The 18,028-nt window shown below is 43.9% G+C and overlaps 1 protein-coding gene across 2 annotated transcripts in view; it reads left to right on the top strand.

Annotated features, from left to right (window-relative positions):
* Window positions 1-18,028, top strand: part of LOC106603442 (uncharacterized) — an 86,376-nt gene that overhangs the window by 64,836 nt on the left and 3,512 nt on the right. Inside the window, exons 12-19 of one of the 2 annotated variants that reach the window (XM_014197124.3) lie at window positions 801-930; window positions 1,931-2,076; window positions 4,463-4,589; window positions 4,758-4,793; window positions 4,916-5,025; window positions 5,293-5,419; window positions 7,286-7,413; window positions 7,677-7,800. In XM_014197124.3, coding sequence (XP_014052599.1) covers window positions 801-930; window positions 1,931-2,076; window positions 4,463-4,589; window positions 4,758-4,793; window positions 4,916-5,025; window positions 5,293-5,419; window positions 7,286-7,413; window positions 7,677-7,800 — 928 coding nt within the window. The remainder of the gene's footprint in view (window positions 1-800; window positions 931-1,930; window positions 2,077-4,462; window positions 4,590-4,757; window positions 4,794-4,915; window positions 5,026-5,292; window positions 5,420-7,285; window positions 7,414-7,676; window positions 7,801-18,028) is intronic. The other variant, XM_014197125.3, reaches the window with a different exon arrangement.

Raw genomic sequence — 18,028 nt, forward strand, 5'->3', positions numbered from 1 at the left:
CAGCTGATGGAGACAGATGAGGACTCTCACTCATAGACTCAGATTAATGAACATGTCCAGACCCTCTTAGTTAAATGTCATTCCAATTTGTATGGAGAAAATAAGGTTTTGTTTGTTTGGGAATTCACATGCATTTGTTTTTTGTGAGTGAGTGAGGGACAGAGTGAGGGAGGGAGAAAGGAAGTGCATTCATGCCAAGCTGCATACTTACTCTGGACTGCTACCTCTACTGAGGTTTTTACAAGGTGTGTCATTCTGCTGCAAACAGTTTCACAATCTACTGGTCATGTGATTCCTCAGGAATGCTACCTCTACTGTCATATGGAGCAAATGTAGCTCCCTGTGCAAACATAAGCCAAGTAGAACAGGAAGTGTGGTGTGTGTGTGTGTGTGTGGTGTGTGTGGTGTGTGTGTTTGGTGTGTGTGTGTGTGTGTGTGTGTGTGTGTGTGTGTGTGTGTGTGTGTGTGTGTGTGTGTGTGTGTGTGTGTGTGTGTGGTGTGTGTGGTGTGTGTGTTTGGTGTGTGTGTTTGGTGTGGTGTTTGGTTACAGAGAGGGTTGGTACGCCTGACATCTGATAACATTTCAATTGTAACACCACAAAAAACCCAAACAATCACAATCAAACAATAAATCAATCAAACATTCCTTAGCACTAACTCAGGTGGCATATCCACCGCTAAGGCACGTTGGTGCTGATAACAGTATCATTGACACCCAGGCTCCTATTTAAGCTGTGTTGGTATAAGTGTGAGTAGGAGTATTTAGCTGTGGTTTGACCTGTGACCTCTGTGTTTGACAGATGGGTGGGCTACACTGGAGAGGACTACACAGGACGGCAGTATTTACTGGAGGAGGGAGAATACAGTGACTGTGCAGATCTGGGTGGAGCCGATCACCCTCTGCTGCTTTCTTTCCGTTTCTTACAGGCAGTAAGTTACGGGATTTTAATAATATGGTTATTTACAGTGTATTCAGTATATGTGGCCTATGTGGGAATGTGTACCTGTGCAAACCCTGAACGCTTACACTTGATTTGAAAGAATGAGGGAAGTCAATGAAATATGTGTGTGTGTGTGTGTGTGTGTGTGTGTGTGTGTGTGTGTGTGTGTGTGTGTGTGTGTGTGTGTGTGTGTGTGTGTGTGTGTGTGTGTGTGTGTGTGTGTGTGTGTGTGTGTGTGTGTGTGTGTGTGTGTGTGTGTGTGTGTGTGTGTGTGTGTGTGTGTGTGTGTGTGTGTGTGTGTGCATGGCAGAGTCATTTGTCTGAAACCCGGCCAAATGTTTTATATTAGCCATCGGTATGACCCAGTTGACACCCAGCAGACCTCTATTCCACTCCCTTTCCATCACCTCATCACTGTCTAAGTGTCTATTTTAGCCTCCTGATATCAGTCAGAAGCACTAGCTAGTAGAAACGCTCTAACAGTGAACTCCTGGCTAGGATAGGCTACGCTTCTAATAGGATTAAACAGGTAGAGTTAATTGCTAACTGTCTACCATACCGCAGGTTCATTAGTATTCCAGTTTCCTCCACCCCTAGTGCCCTCTGGCTGTTAGCAGCACCACTCTTTAGATCAACTACACACTATTGTGTAATCACCAGCCACCAGCAGCCATTCTGCAAAGCTCCCACTACGGATAGTGCTTACGGAATGAACTACCTGAACTAAATGCACCAGCTATGTAAATGCAGCTTGTAGAGTTTTTCAGTTTGAGGCTACTTGAACAGGAAAGAACAAGAGAAAGGAAACTTCATAGGATTTGGATAAAAGTGGTTTGTACAGTGGTGCTAGTTTCTATACAGTGAACCAGCCCACATTTCTTCATGTAAGCTCTGTTTTTGCACTAGGCTACATTAGTGTAAGAGTTGTTGTAGCTATTTTATAAAGCAGTCTTACTCAGTGATCTCTTCTGCATGGTTCCCATTGTTAGGACTTCATAGAGCCTTCAGTCTCACTGCAGGAGGACACTGGCTCTCCTGGAGCCGGGAGAAGGGACATTTTGGATCTGGACGTCCCTGATCTGGAGAAGGATGGAGCCACTGAAAAGACCACCACATTCTGTGTGAAGAGTGGAGTGTGAGTATCAATTAGAGGACCAGGGTTGGGGTCAATTCAGGAAGTAAACTCTGCGCTTCACAGTTCTGTATGGGGTTTGACTGACAGCCGTTCTGAACTTAAGCACCGCATGCGACAAGAAGTTGACCCTACCCTCCCGCTAATTGGGAAACTTTTGCACATGTCTGAGTTAGGGAAGTCCTGTAAATGAAGAGGACTCGATGTATTTTGAAGGATGAGATGTTGAGGATTATAATAAATACAGCTTTGATGTCATACAAGCATGCCAAACACCCGTGAGTCCAAATGTGCACTTCACTTTTCCATATCAGAAAACTCATATCATATATACTGAGTGTACAAAACATTAGGAACACCTTCCTAATATTGAGTTGCACCCCCTTTTGCCCTCAGCACAGCCTCAAATTGTGAGGGCATGGACTCTACAAGGCTTTGAAAGCATTCCACAGGGATGCTGGCCCATGTTGACTCCAATGCTTCTCACAGTTGTGAAGTTGGCTGGATGTCCTTTGGGTGGTGGACCATTCTTGTTACACAAAGGAAACTGTTGAGCGTGAAAAACCCAGCAGTGTTGCAGTTCTTGACACACTCAAACTGATGCACCTGGCACCTACTACCATACCCCATTCAGTGGCACTTAAATCTTTTGTCTTGCCCATTCGTCCACTGAATGGCACACATACACAATCCATGTCTCAAGGCTTAAAAATGATTCTTTAACCTGTCTTCTCCCCTTCATCTACACTGATTTGAAGTGGATTCAACAAGTGACATCAATAAAGGATCATCTGATCGGATTTCTTTTTTGTACACTCGGTGCACAGTGTCAAAGTTTATGATCACTATGTTTGATGTACAGTTACAAGATGACATAGCGTCATACCCTGGGTTGTTCTGAACAGAATGAGCCCATGTTTGTTGATTGTGTGGAAAATGAGCAGCGGAACATGCACCTGAATGCATTCATGGCTCCTTTCTATGCACACCAAAATTACCATCTATTTCTCTGATTTGCCTTGTGAAGCCTAACACTGTAAGATCGTATTTTATAACTTAGCTAGTCATGTTGGCAATAGAACAAGCATTGAAATGATGCCCACCTGACCCAGATCGCTATTTAAAATGGGCCGTTTTGGATTGCGTTAACAGCAATAGTAATTGTGTGATGGCGGGGGTGCAGGGTTGTGTTCCAAACAAAACAACTACAAGTGTGCTCGTTTTAGTTCCTCAACAGCACAGCGAGGAGAGCTCACAAAAACACCTTATAGCTGAAGACTTCTTTGTCATTGAAATGACTTAGGAACTGTTCACACTTTGGAGAGGTGTGTAGTCACTTGGAGACACCAGTTAGTCCTCTCACTCAAACCCTTGTATTTTTTTTGTCTTATGTTGCACCTACCCCAAATATCCCACAAATATTCTTATGATGTTACTGAATGTATACAGAGTGTTTTCAGATTTTGTTATCAACAAATGCTGCGAAAATTACAGTAAATGTAAAATGCACATAAATCAGCAGTGTAGTGTTTGCATTCAGTCTTGTCAGGTGAACTGTTGTGTCCTCAACATTGGTCTAATAATTTTCCCATAATCTCGAAACTGTTCCCTTTCAATTGCTACAATGTTTATGCATATGCTTTTCATATTTCTTTTGTAAGAAATATAGGCCAATTCCATATAGGCCAATTCCCACGAGTGTAAAGGGTTAAATGGAAATCACCACAACTTTGCAGAAGACCAGTCATAATAACATCTTAATAGAGGTGCATCCCAAATATTATTGCAAAGCTACCATTAATTTACCAAGTTACCAGAAACTTCTGTAATCTTAGTAATTAACAGGTAATCTATGGTAACTTTGGTCATTTCTACTTGAATAACTTGTATTCATATAGAATTATTTTTTTTTTATATTTGTCCATATTGTCCATTAGTTTCTAGTGAATAGACCATATGGTTAAAGATAATGAATTCAAAAAGTATCTAATCAACAAAGGTATTATTTTAAATTAACTCTGCATCTCTTCCAACTATTGACCTTTTTCACCACTGCCACCAGTTTGGCACCAAAACATTTACAACAAAGACATAGTCAAATAAATGTGTTTTAAAAAATATATAAAGGATATTTCATGCTGAAACCCTCATATTAAACCCCAATGATATTCACTAAGTTGATGGTTTAAGTACCCAAAGAGGTGTCATCTGTTCAAATTCAAAAGAAACTTGAAAGTTACCAAAATGCTGGTAGTTTCCCATAATATACCCTCCCTTTGAAACCCTAATCCCAACAAACTAAAGTTCACATAGTTTCACGTGACTTTGTCATTCACAATTCACTGTGCCTCTGTAGTGCTGATGGTCTCTGGGCTGGTCTGTGTTTCAGATGGGTGGCGTACAGCGAGAAATGCTTCAGTGGAGAGCAGTGCATACTGGAGAAAGGCAAACATCCTGCCACTCTGCACTGGGGTGGCAACTATGGAGCAGCCAAGTCTATCCGACCCATACGATTGGTGAGCACCGTTTCGTAGCCTATTAGAGGAATAGATCATAAGACTGACAAAGGCTTGACATGCAGATGAAATCCCTCCTATGTCTCTTCTTTGTAGCTCTATGTGGCTCTCTGAAAAATATATGGTATAGATGTTGGAAAATATGTCAAATCACTTTTATTATTACAGCAGGACCTTTATGGCACCAGAGAACCAAAGTTCATGGTATGTATATATCATTACATAACATTACTTTCACCTATCAAAAAGAGACTAGGAAAAGGGGCTATCTGAGAATTGATACCCAGCCGTGAAGTGTGTACTAAGTTGTGCTTTTGTGTCTCCAGCTGTGGGCCTACAGCCAGCCCCACTACAGGGGAGTGAGTGAGGGGTACGAGGGGGAGGCAGGGCACTGTGGCTCTGCCTCCCCCATGTCCTTCAGAGTCATCAGGGGAAGGTGAGTACTGGAGGACTACTATTTGATCTGTATTGATCCTAGAGGTGGAGTTATGTCCCCTTTTACTATTATGTTATATAAATCCAAACTGTTATTATTATGGGTCAATGCACATTTTTACTTATAGGTTGCTAATTATGGATTGTCAGTATTCTACTGTAGGCATGCACAATATATCTTTAATTGTAGTTGCCATAGGAGGCATTGAACAATGTCTGTGATGCTGATTGTCTTACTCACGCTCACTGCTCTTCTTGCCCCGTCCAGTTGGCTGCTTTTTGATGAGGAGGGTTGCTGTGGAAACCAGTACGTCCTGGGAGAGGGCCTTTATCCCGATCTCATTTCCTGTGGCTGTGTGGCCGCTTCTGTCAAATCACTGAGGCCCATTCCCTATGTGAGTGTACCTGGCATGACCTCAGCCCATCTACTGCTATCTTTAGGTAGCACAACAAGCTAGATGAGACATGTGAGCATACATTCATTTTAACAGTATTATATGCCATGATAAATAGATGGTGATAAATACACTATATATACAAAAGTATGTGAACAGTCCTTCAAATGAGTGTATTCTGCTATTTCAGCCACACCCATTGCTGACAGGTATATAAAATTGAGTACACAAACATGCAATCTCCATAGACAAACATTGTCAGTAGAATGGCCTTACTGAAGAGCTCAGTGACTTTCAAAGTAGCACCGTCAAAGGATGCCACATTTCCAGGAGAACGCTACCTGCCCAAATGCATAGTGCCCACTGTAAAGTTTGGTGGAGGAGAAATAATGGTCTGGGGCTGTTTTTCATGGTTCGAGCTAGGCCCCTTAGTTCCAGTGAAGGGAAATCTTAACGGTACAGCACACAATGACATAGATGATTCTGTGCTTCCAACTTTGTGGCAACAGTTTGGGTACGGCTCTTTCCTATTTCAGCATGACAATGCCCCATGCACAAAGCGAGGTCCATACAGAAATGGTTTGTCGAGATCAGTGTGGAAGAACTTGACTGGCCTGCACAGAGCCTTGACCTTAACCCCATCGAACACCTTTGGGATGAATTGGAACTTAGACTGCGAGCCAGGCCTAATTGCCCAACATCAGTGCCCGACCTCACTAATGCTGTTGTGGCTGAATGGTAGCAAGTCCCCGCAGCAATGTTCCAACATCTATTGGCTACAGGTTGTCTACAAGTCTCTGCTAGGTAAAGCCCCGCCTTATCTCAGCTCACTGGTCACCATAGCAGCACCCACTCGTAGCACCCGCTCCAGCAGGTATATCTCACTGGTCATCCCCAAAGCCAATTCCTCCTTTGGTCGCCTTTCCTTCCAGTTCTCTGCTGCCAATGACTGGAACGAACTGCAAAAATCACTGAAGCTGGAGACTCATATCTCCCTCACTAGCTTTAAGCACCAGCTGTCAGAGCAGCTCACAGATCACTGCACCTGTACATAGCCCATCTGTAAACAGCCCATCTATCTACCTCATCCCCATACTGTATCTATTTATTTATCTTGCTCCTTTGCACCCCAGTATCTCTACTTGCACATTCATCTTCTGCACATCTACCATTCCAGTGTTTAATTGCCATATTGTAATTACTTCACCACCATGGCCTATTTATTGCCTCCCTTATCTTACCTCATTTGCATTCACTGTTTATAGACTTTTTGTTTTATTTTTCTCTACTGTATTATTGACTGTATATTTTGTTTATTCCATGTGTAACTCTGTGTTGTTGCATGCGTCGAATTGCTATGCTTTATCTTGGCCAGGTCGCAGTTGCAAATGAGAACTTGTTCTCAACTAGCCTAACTGGTTAAATAAAGGTGAAATAAAAAATAAATACAAATAAAATCAAGTGGAAAGCCTTCCCAGAAGAGTGGAGGCTGTTCTAGCAGCAAAAGGGGGGGGGGGCAACTCTATATTAATGCCCATGATTTTGGAATGAGCTGTACGACAAGCTGGTGTCCATATACCTTTGGTAATGTAGTGTAGATTAATGTAGTTTCCGTTCAGCCACCATTGGATCGTCACAAATTACAACCTTTTCCCCATAATGTCCTACTTTTGTCCTAGTCTTAGTATGACTCCAGCCAAAAGGTGTGGACTGCTTTACAAATATAGGTATAAAGGATGTATTGTGTATTCTGCCCTAATATAGTTCAATACAGGCACTTATTGAAAAAGGACAGAACATAAATAAAGTAAATCCAATGGCATTCTCATCTAAGATGGCTCCCTTCCCTTCCTGTTACCTCTGTAGAGTTTCTCCGACCCGTCCATCAGCCTGTTTTCCCTGAGTTCCTTTGAGGGCCTCAAGATGGTTGTTGTGACGCCCACAGAGCACATGAAGGACTTCTTCACCCAGTCTCTGCAGGTCCACAGTGGACTGTGAGTAGAGAGATAGCCTGTCATCTCTTATGTCACTGAACAGCTAACATTACTGCCAGACCACTATACATAGAGAAGGAACCTAGGTTTCTTTGGCCTCAGACGTGTGTCATGTTCAGTAAGAAAACAAGTGAAACAGGGAGGTACTACCTGAACTTGTCCAGTAAGAAGGCTAATTTTTGTTTTCCGTTTTAAGATGTTTTTCTGCGTTGCGCCCTAATGAATATGGCCCTGTTTCAGCTGAATGTGTGTGTCTTTGGCAGGTGGGTGGTGTATGAATACAGTAACTATAAGGGCTGTCAGATGCTGCTGCAGCCAGGGGAGCTTCCTATGTGGGGAGAGCACAGTGGCTGGGACACGATTGGCTCCTTACGGCCCCTCAAACAGGTAAAACACACACACAAAATTGACAATCACTCTAAGTGTCGTTTCCCAGCTAGCACATTTGGTTCCTTGGAAGTTGTGGGAACGTATGTTTTTAATTTCCCATTGGTTCTGGGAATAAAGCTATATGTTTCCTGACCTGTAAAACTGAAGGTTTTTTAAACGTTCTGAGAACGGAAGTGAAAATGTTGCCTGTTCTGGGAACATGCATTTTTATGTTGCAGGGATTTTCTGAGAACATTTTACTGTAGTTCCCTGAAAGTTTTCCTGGGAAGTTTTATTAACATTTTGTGAACGGAAATTATAGGTTATTTTGAGGTTTTGGAATAACTTCCTTAAAACTTTCAGGGAATGTTTCAATAAGACTTTTAATAACACTGCTAACTTAGTTTGGGTTAACTGGTTTGAAATCCAAACACAGATAGGACACAGGAAAATGTATTTGCCTAGGCATTAATCATGCAAACAGATGTATTTTTTACTGTGGCACGGTGTCAGTGAGATTCGAACATACAGTGCCTTCAGAAAGTATTCACACCCCTTTACTTTTTCCACATTTTATTGTTAAAAAGTGGGATTAAAATTGATTTAATTGTGATTTTTTTTGTCAATGATATACACAAAATACTCTAATGTCAAAGTGGAAGAAAAATGCAAACATTTGTAAAAAAAAAAATATATATATATATATATATAAACTCAGCAAAAAAGAAGCGTCCCTTTTTCAGGACCCTGTCTTTCAAAGATAATTCGTAAAAATCCAAATAACTTCACAGATATTCATTGTAAAGGGTTTGAACACTGTTTCACATGCTTGTTCAATGAACCATAAACAATTAATGAACATGCACCTGTGGAACGGTCGTTAAGACACTAACAGTTTACAGACGGTAGGCAATTAAGGTCACAGTTATGAAAACTTAGGACACTAAAGAGGCCTTTCTACTGACTCTGAAAAACACCAAAAGAAAGATGCCCAGGGTCCCTGCTCATCTGCGTGAACGTGCCTTAGGCATGCTGCAAGGAGGCATGAGGACTACAGATGTGGCCAGGGCAATAAATTGCAATGTCCGTACTGTGAGATGCCAAAGACAGCGCTACAGGGAGACAGGACGGACAGCTGATCGTCCTCGCAGTGGCAGACCACGTGTAACAACACCTGCACAGGATCGGTACATCTGAACATCACACCTGCGGGACAGGTACAGGATGGCAACAACAACGGCCCGAGTTACACCAGGAACGCACAATCCCTCCATCAGTGCTCATACTGTCTGCAATAGGTGGTACCCTTCCTGACATGACCCACCAGCATGACAATGCCACCAGCCATACTGCTCGTTCTGTGCGTGATTTCCTGCAAGACAGGAATGTCAGTGTTCTGCCATGGCCAGCGAAGAGCCCGGATCTCAATCCCATTGAACACGTCTGCGACCTGTTGGATCAGAGGGTGAGGGCTAGGGCCATTCCCCCCAGAAATGTCTGGGAACTTGCACGTGCCTTGGTGGAAGAGTGGGGTAAGATCTCACAGCAAGAACTGGCAAATCTGGTGCAGTACATGAGGAGGAGATGCACTGCAGTACTTAATGCAGCTGGTGGCCACACCAGATACTGACTGTTACTTTTGATTTTGACCCCCCCTTTGTTCAGGGACACATTATTCAATTTCTGTTAGTCACATGTCTGTGGAACTTGTTCAGTTTATGTCTCAGTTGTTGAATCTTGTTATGTTCATACAAATATTTACACATGTTAAGTTTGCTGAAAATAAACGCAGTTGACAGTGAGAGGACGTTTCTGTTTTTGCTAATTCCTCATTCCAAGGTTTTTCTTTATTTTTTACTATTTTCTACATTGTAGAATAATAGTGAAGACATCAAAACTTTGAAATAACACATATGGAATCATGTAGTAACCAAAAATGTGTTCAACAAATCAAAACATATTTTCTATTTGAGATTCTTCAAATAGCCACCCTTTGCCTTGATGACAGCTTTGCACACTCTTGAGATTCTCTCAACCAGCTTCACCTGGAATGCTTTTCCAACAGTCTTGAAGGAGTTCCCACAAATGCTGAGCACTTGTTGGCTGCTTTTCCTTCACTCTGCGGTCCGACTCATCCCAAATCATCTCAATTTGGTTGAGGTCGGGGGATTGTGGAGGCCAGGTCATCTGATGCAGCACTCCATCACTCTCCTTCTTGGTAAAATAGCCCTTACACAGCCTGGAGGTATGTTTTGGGTCCTGTTGAAAAACAAATGATAGTCCCACTAAGCCCAAACCAGTTGGGATGGCGTATCGCTACAGAATGCTGTGGTAGCCATGCTGGTTAAGCGTGCCTCTAATTCTAAATAAATCACTGATAGTGTCACCAGCGAAGCACTCCCTCACCATCACACCTCCTCCATGCTTTACGGTGGGAAATACAAATGTGGAGATCATCCGTTCACCCACACCGCGTCTCACAAAGACTCGGCCGTTGTAACCAAAAATCTCCAATTTGGACTCCAGACCAAAGGAGAAATTTCCATCGGTCTAATGTCCATTGCTCGTGTTTCTTAGCCCAAGCAAGTCTCTTCTTCTCATTGGTGTCCTTTAGTAGTGGTTTCTTTGCAGCAATTCGACCATGAAGGCCTGATTCACACAGTCTCCTCTGAACAGTTGATGTTGAGATGTGTCTGTTACTTGAACTTTGTGAAGCATTTATTTGGGCTGAAATATCTGAAGCTGGTAACTCTAATGAACTTATCCTCTGCAGCAGAGGTAACTCTCTGAATCTTCAATTCTTGTGGCGCTCCTCATGATAGCCAGTTTCATCAAATCAAATTTTATTGGTCACATACACATGTTTAGCAGATGTTATTGCGAGTGTAGCGAAATGCTTATGTTTCTAGATCCGACAGTTCAGTAGTATCTAACAGGTAATATCTAACAATTCCACAACAAAACCTAATACACACAATCTAGTAAAGGAATGGAATAAGAATATACACTGCTCCAAAAAATAAAGGGAACACTAAAATAACACATCCTAGATCTGAATGAATGAAATAATCTTATTAAATACTTTTTTCTTTACATAGTTAAATGTGCTGACAACAAAATCACACAAAAATAATCAATGGAAATCCAATTTATCAACCCATGGAGGTCTGGATTTGGAGTCACACTCAAAATTAAAGTGGAAAAACCACACTACAGGCTGATCCAACTTTGATGTAATGTCCTTAAAACAAGTCAAAATGAGGCTCGGTAGTGTGTGTGGCCTCCACGTGCCTGTATGACCTCCCTACAATGCCTTGGCATGCTCCTGATGAGGTGGCGGATGGTCTCCTGAGGGATCTCCTCCCAGACGTGGACTAAAGCATCCGCCAACTCCTGGACAGTCTGTGGTGCAACGTGGCGTTGGTGGATGGAGCGAGACATGATGTCCCAGATGTGCACAATTGGATTCAGGTCTGGGGAACGGGCGGGCCAGTCCATAGCGTCAATGCCTTCCTCTTGCAGGAACTGCTGACACACTCCAGCCACATGAGTTCTAGCATTGTCTTGCATTAGGAGGAACCCAGGGCCAACCGCACCAGCATATGGTCTCACAAGGGGTCTGAGGATCTCATCTCGGTACCTAATGGCAGTCAGGCTACCTCTGGCGAGCACATGGAGGGCTGTGAACCCCCCCCAAAGAAATGCCACCCCACACCATGACTGACCCACCGCCAAACCGGTCATGCTGGAGGATGTTGCAGGCAGCAGAACGTTCTCCACGGCTTCTCCAGACTCTGTCACGTCTGTCACATGTGCTCAGTGTGAACCTGCTTTCATCTGTGAAGAGCACGGGGGGCCAGTGGCGAATTTGCCAATCTTGGTGTTCTCTGGCAAATGCCAAACGTCCTGCACGGTGTTGGGCTGTAAGCACAACCCCCACCTGTGGACGTCGGGCCCTCATACCACCCTCATGGAGTCTGTTTCTGACCGTTTGAGCAGACACATGCACATTTGTGGCCTGCTGGTGGTCATTTTGCAGGGTTCTGGCAGTGCTCCTCCTGCTCCTCCTTGCACAAAGGCGGAGGTAGCGGTCCTGCTGCTGGGTTGTTGCCCTCCTACGGCCTCCTCCACGTCTCCTGATGTACTGGCCTGTCTCCTGGTAGCGCCTCCATGCTCTGGACACTACGCTGACAGACACAGCAATCCTTCTTGCCACAGCTCGCATTGATGTGCCATCCTGGATGAGCTGCACTACCTGAGCCACTTGTGTGGGTTGTAGACTCCGTCTCATGCTACCACTAGAGTGAAAGCACCGCCAGCATTCAAAAGTGACCAAAACATCAGCCAGGAAGCATAGGAACTGAGAAGTGGTCTGTGGTCACCACCTGCAGAACCACTCCTTTATTGGGGGTGTCTTGCTAATTGCCTATAATTTCCACCTGTTGTCTATTCCATTTGCACAACAGCATGTGAAATTTATTGTCAATCAGTGTTGCTTCCTAAGTGGACAGTTTGATTTCACAGAATTGACTTGGAGTTACATTGTGTTGTTTAAGTGTTCCCTTTATTTTTTTGAGCAGTGTATAATATAAAATATATGGATGTTCAGTGACAGAGCGGCTGAGATACAATAGATAGTATAGAATAGATAGTGTAGGATACAGTATATACATATGAGATAAGTAATGCGAGATATGTAAACATTATTAAAGTGGCATTATTAAAGTGACTAGTGTTCCATCTATTAAAGTGGCCAATGATATCAAGTCTGTAGGTAGGCAGTCACCTCTCTGTGCTAGTGATGACTGTTTAACAATCTGATGGCCTTGGGATAGAAGCTGTTTTTCATTCTCTCTGTCCCAGCTTTGATGCACCTGTACTGACCTCGCCTGGATGGAAGCAGGGTGAACAGGCAGTGGCTCAGGCGGTTATTGTCCTTGATCTGTTTTGCCTTCCTGTGACATCGGGTGTTGCAGGTGTCCTGGAGGGTAGGTAGTTTGCCCCCGGTGATGCATTGTGCAGACCGCACAACCCTCTGTAGAGCCCTACGGTTATGGGCGGTGCAGTTGCTGTACCAGGCGGGGATACAGCACGACAGGATGCTCTGGATTGTGCACCTGTAAAAGTTCGTTTTTGGTGACAAGCCACATTTTCTCAGCCTTCTGTCTGTGTGCGTGGACCATTTCAGTTTGTCGGTGATATGTACACCGAGGAACTTAAAACTTTCCACCTTCTCCACTGCTGTCCCGTCAGTGTGGATGGGGGGGGGCTCCCTTTGCTGTTTCCTGAAGTCCACAATCATCTCTTTTGTTTTGCTGACATTGAGTGAGAGGTTATTTTCCTGACACCACACTCCGAAGGCCCTCACCTCCACCCTGTAGGCTGTCTCGCTTTTGTTGGTAATCAAGCCTACCACTGTTGTGTCGTCTGCAAACTTGATGATTGAGTTGGAGGTGTGCATGGCCACGCAGTCATTGGTGAACAGGGAGTACATGAGGGGGCTGAGAACGCACTCTTGTGGGGCCCCAGTGTTGAGGATCAGCGGAGTGGAGATGTTGTTTCCTACCTCACCACCTGGGGGTGGCCCATCAGGAAGTCCAGGACCCAGTTGCACAGGGCGGGGTCAAGACCCAGGGCCTCAAGCTTGATTAGTTTTGAGGGTACTATGGTGTTGAATGCTGCAAAATCTGGACCCCTACAAATCAGCCGGGCTAGACAATCTGGACCCTCTCTTTCTAAAAGTACCCGCCGAAATTGTTGCAACCCCTATTACTAGCCTGTTCAACCTCTCTTTCGTATCGTCTGAGATCGCCAAAGATTGGAAAACTGCCACAGTCATCCCCCTCTTCAAAGGGGGAGACACTCTAGACCCAAACTGCTACAGACCTATATCTACCCTGCCTTTCTAAGGTCTTCGAAAGCCAAGTTAACAAACAGATCACCGAACATTTCGAATCCCACCGTACCTTCTCCACTATCCAATCTGGTTTCCGAGCTGGTCATGGGTGCACCTCAGCCACGCTCAAGGTCCTAAACGATATCATAACCGCCATCGAAAAGAGACAATACTGTGCAGCGGTATTCATCGACCTGGCCAAGGCTTTCGACTCTGTCAATCACCACATTCTTATCGGCAGACTCAACAACCTTGGTTTCTCAAATGACTACCTCGCCTGGTTAACCAACTACTTATCAGACAGAGTTCAGTGTGTCAAATCGGAGGGCCTGTTGTCCAGACCTCTGGCAGTCTCTATGGGGGTGCCACAGGGTTAAATTCTCGGGCCGACTCTTTTCTCTGTATACATCAATGATGTCACTCTTGCTGCTGGTGTTTCTCTGATCCACCTCTATGCAGACGACACCATTCTGTATACTTCTAGCCCTTCTTTGGACACTGTGTTAACTAACCTCCAGACGAGCTTCAATGGCATATAACTTTCCTTCTGTGGCCTCCAACTGCTCTTAAATGCAAGTAAAACTAAATGCATGCCCTTAAACCAATCGCTGCCCACACCTGCCCGCCTGTCCAGCATCACTACTCTGGACGGTTCTTACTTTGAATATGTGGACAACTACAAATACCTAGGTGTCTGGTTAGACTGTAAACTCTCCTTCCAGACGCACATTAACCATCTCCAATCCAGAATTAAATCTAGAATCGGCTTCCTATTTTGCAACAAAGCATCCTTCACTCATGCTGCCAAACATACCCTCGTAAAACTGACTATCCTTGACTTCGGCGATGTCATTTACAAAATATCCTCCAACACTCTACTCAGCAAATTGGATGCAGTCTATCACAGTGCCATCCGTTTTGTCACCAAAGCCCCATATACCACCCACCACTGCGACCTGTATGCTCTCGTCAGCTGGCCCTCACTACATATTCGTCGCCAAACCCACTGGCTCCAGGTCATCTCTAAGTCTTTGCTAGGTAAAACCCTGCCTTATCTCAGCTCACTGGTCACCATAGCAGCACCCACCCGTAGCACGCGCTCCAGCAGGTATATTTCACTGGTCACCCCTAAAGCCAATTCCTACTTTGGCTGCCTTTCCTTCCAGTTCTCTGCTGCCAATGACTGGAACAAACTGCAAAAATCACTGAAGCTGGAGACTCATATCTCCCTCACTAACTTTAAGCACCAGCTGTCAGAGCAGCTCACAGATCACTGCACCTGTACATAGCCCATCTGTAAATAGCCCATCCAACTACCTCATCCGCTTACTGTTATTATTTGATTTATTTTGCTCCTTTGCACGCCAGTATCTGTACTTGCACACTCATTTTAGGGCAGTGTGATGGCAATTGCATCGTCTGTGGACCTATTGGGGCAGTAAGCAAATTGAAGTGGGTCTAGGGTGACAGGTAAGGTGGAGGTGATATGATCCTTGACTCTTCTCTCAAAGCACTTCATGATGACAGAAGTGAGTGCTATGGGGCGATAGTCATTTAGTTCAGTTACCTTGGCTTTCTTGGGAACAGGAACAATGGTGGCCATCTTGAAGCATGTGGGGACAGCAGACTGGGATAGGGATTGATTGAATATGTCCGTAAACACACAAGCCAGCTGGTCTGCGCATGCTCTGAGGACGCGGCTAGGGATGCCGTCTGGGCCGGCAGCCTTGCTAGGGTTAACCCGTTTACATGTTTTATTCAAGTCGGCCACGGAGAAGAAGATCCCACAGTCTTTGGCAGCGGGCCGCGTTGGTGGCACTGTGTTGTCCTCAAAGCTCGCAAAGAAGTTGTTTAATTTGTCTGGAAGCAAGACTTCGATGTCTGCGACGGAGCTGGTTTTCTTTTTGAAATCCGTGATTGTCTCTAGACCCTGCCACATAAGTTTCGTATTTGAGCCGGTGAATTGTGACTCCACTTTCTCTATACTGACACTTTGCTTATTTGATTGCCTTACGGAGGTAATAACTACACTGTTTGTATTCGGCCATATTCCCAGTTGCCTTGCCGTGATTAAATGCAGTGGTACGTGCTTTCATCATAACGCTTGATGGTTTTTGCGACTGCACTTGAAGAAACTTTCAAAGTTCTTGAATTTTTCCCTATTGACCGACCCTCATGTCTTAAAGTAATGATGGACTGTCATTTCTCTTTGCTTATTTGAGCTTGGTCCATAATATGGACTTGGTCTTTTACCAAATAGGGCAATCTTCCATATACCCCCCTACAAATTAACTTTTAAGAAGGCACACCCGTTAATTGAAATACATTCCAGGTGACTACCTCACGAAGCTGGTTGAGAGAATGCCAAGAATGTGCAAAGCTGTCATCAAGGCAAATGGTGGCTATTTGAATAACTTTTTTTGGTTACTACATGATTCCATGTGTCATTTCATAGTTTCATAAGAAAAAGTACAACAAATTACAGATCTGTGCGGCCCTCTGAATGATTGGCTCAACCCAAAGTGGCCCTCTTACAAAAAATAGTGAGTAACACTGCCCTAGATCTATATGTTCACATTCCATTGGGGTTTGTGCATGTGCGTGGTGGTGCTGACTGCAGTGTTTCCCAACTCCAGTCCTCAAGTACCTCCAACAGTACACATTCTGGTTGTAGCCCGGGACAAACACACCTGATTCAACTTGTTAACTAATCATCAAACCCTTGGTGAGTTGAATCAGGTGAACTTGTCCGGGGCTACAATAAAAATGTGTAATAATAATAATAATAACTTTATTTGTATAGTGCTATTCAATACAATTAAGAAAGTGCTTCACATCATAAAGTACTAACAGAAAAACAATGACAGGAGGAAGGAGAATGAAAAAAGATAGCTAATTAAAATCATACATTGAAATCATCTTTATAAAGGTGTATCTTCTGCAGGAATTTAAAAAGAGGCACTGAATCTACAAGCCTGATCTCCTCTGGTAGACCATTCCAAAGTCTAGGGACCGTAATGGTAAATGCACGGTCTCCTTTAGTTTTCAACCTAGGCCACGTGTTCCATTTTAAAATGGATGTAGTTCTGTTCTTGTGTACTAATGTTCTGTATTATGTCATGTTTCATGTTTTGTGTGGACCCCAGGAAGAGTAGCTGCTGCATTCGCAACGGCTAATGGGGATCCTAATAAAATACCTAGACTTAGGAATGGTCAACAGTGCCCTGCCAGAGGATCTCAGGTTACGTTCTGGCTCGTAGGGAGATAAAATATCAGAAATATAGGATGGGCTAAACCATGCCTTGCCTTAAACGTGATTAATACAATTTGAAAATCTATTCTAAAAGTGACTGGTAGCCCGTGCCATTTTGAACTTACTGTAGATGATGGAGTGATTTCTGACAGACATGTATAGAAAGAGTTACAGAAATCTAGATGTGAGGAAATAAAATAAAAGCATCAGTGAATGAAATAAAATGCTTGACTTTAGCTATATTTCTAAGATGATAAAAGCAGGACTGGACAACCTTCTTTACATGCAGCTCAAGGTCAGGGTTAAAGAAGACACCAAGGTTTAGGTCAGGGTCAAAGAAGACACCAAGGTTTAGGCCAGGGTCAAAGAAGACACCAAGGTTTAGGTCAGGGTCAAAGAAGACATCAAGGTTTAGGTCAGGGTCAAAGAAGACATCAAGGTTTAGGTCAGGGTCAAAGAAGACATCAAGGTTTAGGTCAGGGTTAAAGAAGACACCAAGGTTTAGGTCAGGGTCAAAGAAGACACCAAGGTTTAGGTCAGGGTCAAAGAAGACACCAAGGTTTAGGTCAGGGTCAAAGAAGACACCAAGGTTTTGTCAGGGTTAAAGAAGACACCAAGGTTTAGGTCAGGGTTAAAGAAGACATCAAGGTTTAGGTCAGGGTCAAAGAAGACACCAAGGTTTAGGTCGGGGTCAAAGAAGACATCAAGGTTTAGGTCAGGGTCAAAGAAGACACCAAGGTTTTGTCAGGGTCAAAGAAGACACCAAGGTTTAGGTCAGGGTTAAAGAAGACACCAAGGTTTAGGTCAGGGTCAAAGAAGACACCAAGGTTTAGGTCAGGGTTAAAGAAGACACCAAGGTTTAGGTCAGGGTCAAAGAAGACACCAAGGTTTAGGTCCAGGTCAAAGAAGACACCAAGGTTTAGGTCAGGGTCAAAGAAGACACCAAGGTTTAGGTCAGGGTTAAAGAAGACACCAAGGTTTAGGTCAGGGTCAAAGAAGACACCAAGGTTTAGGTCCAGGTCAAAGAAGACACCAAGGTTTCTGGCCGTAAGCTTTACATTGGTGGACAAATGACCAAGGTTATTTACAATATTGAT

This window comes from Salmo salar, chromosome 04 (genome assembly GCF_965601325.2).
Source record: "Salmo salar chromosome 04, fSalSal1, whole genome shotgun sequence".
Taxonomy (NCBI): Eukaryota; Metazoa; Chordata; class Actinopteri; order Salmoniformes; family Salmonidae; genus Salmo; species Salmo salar.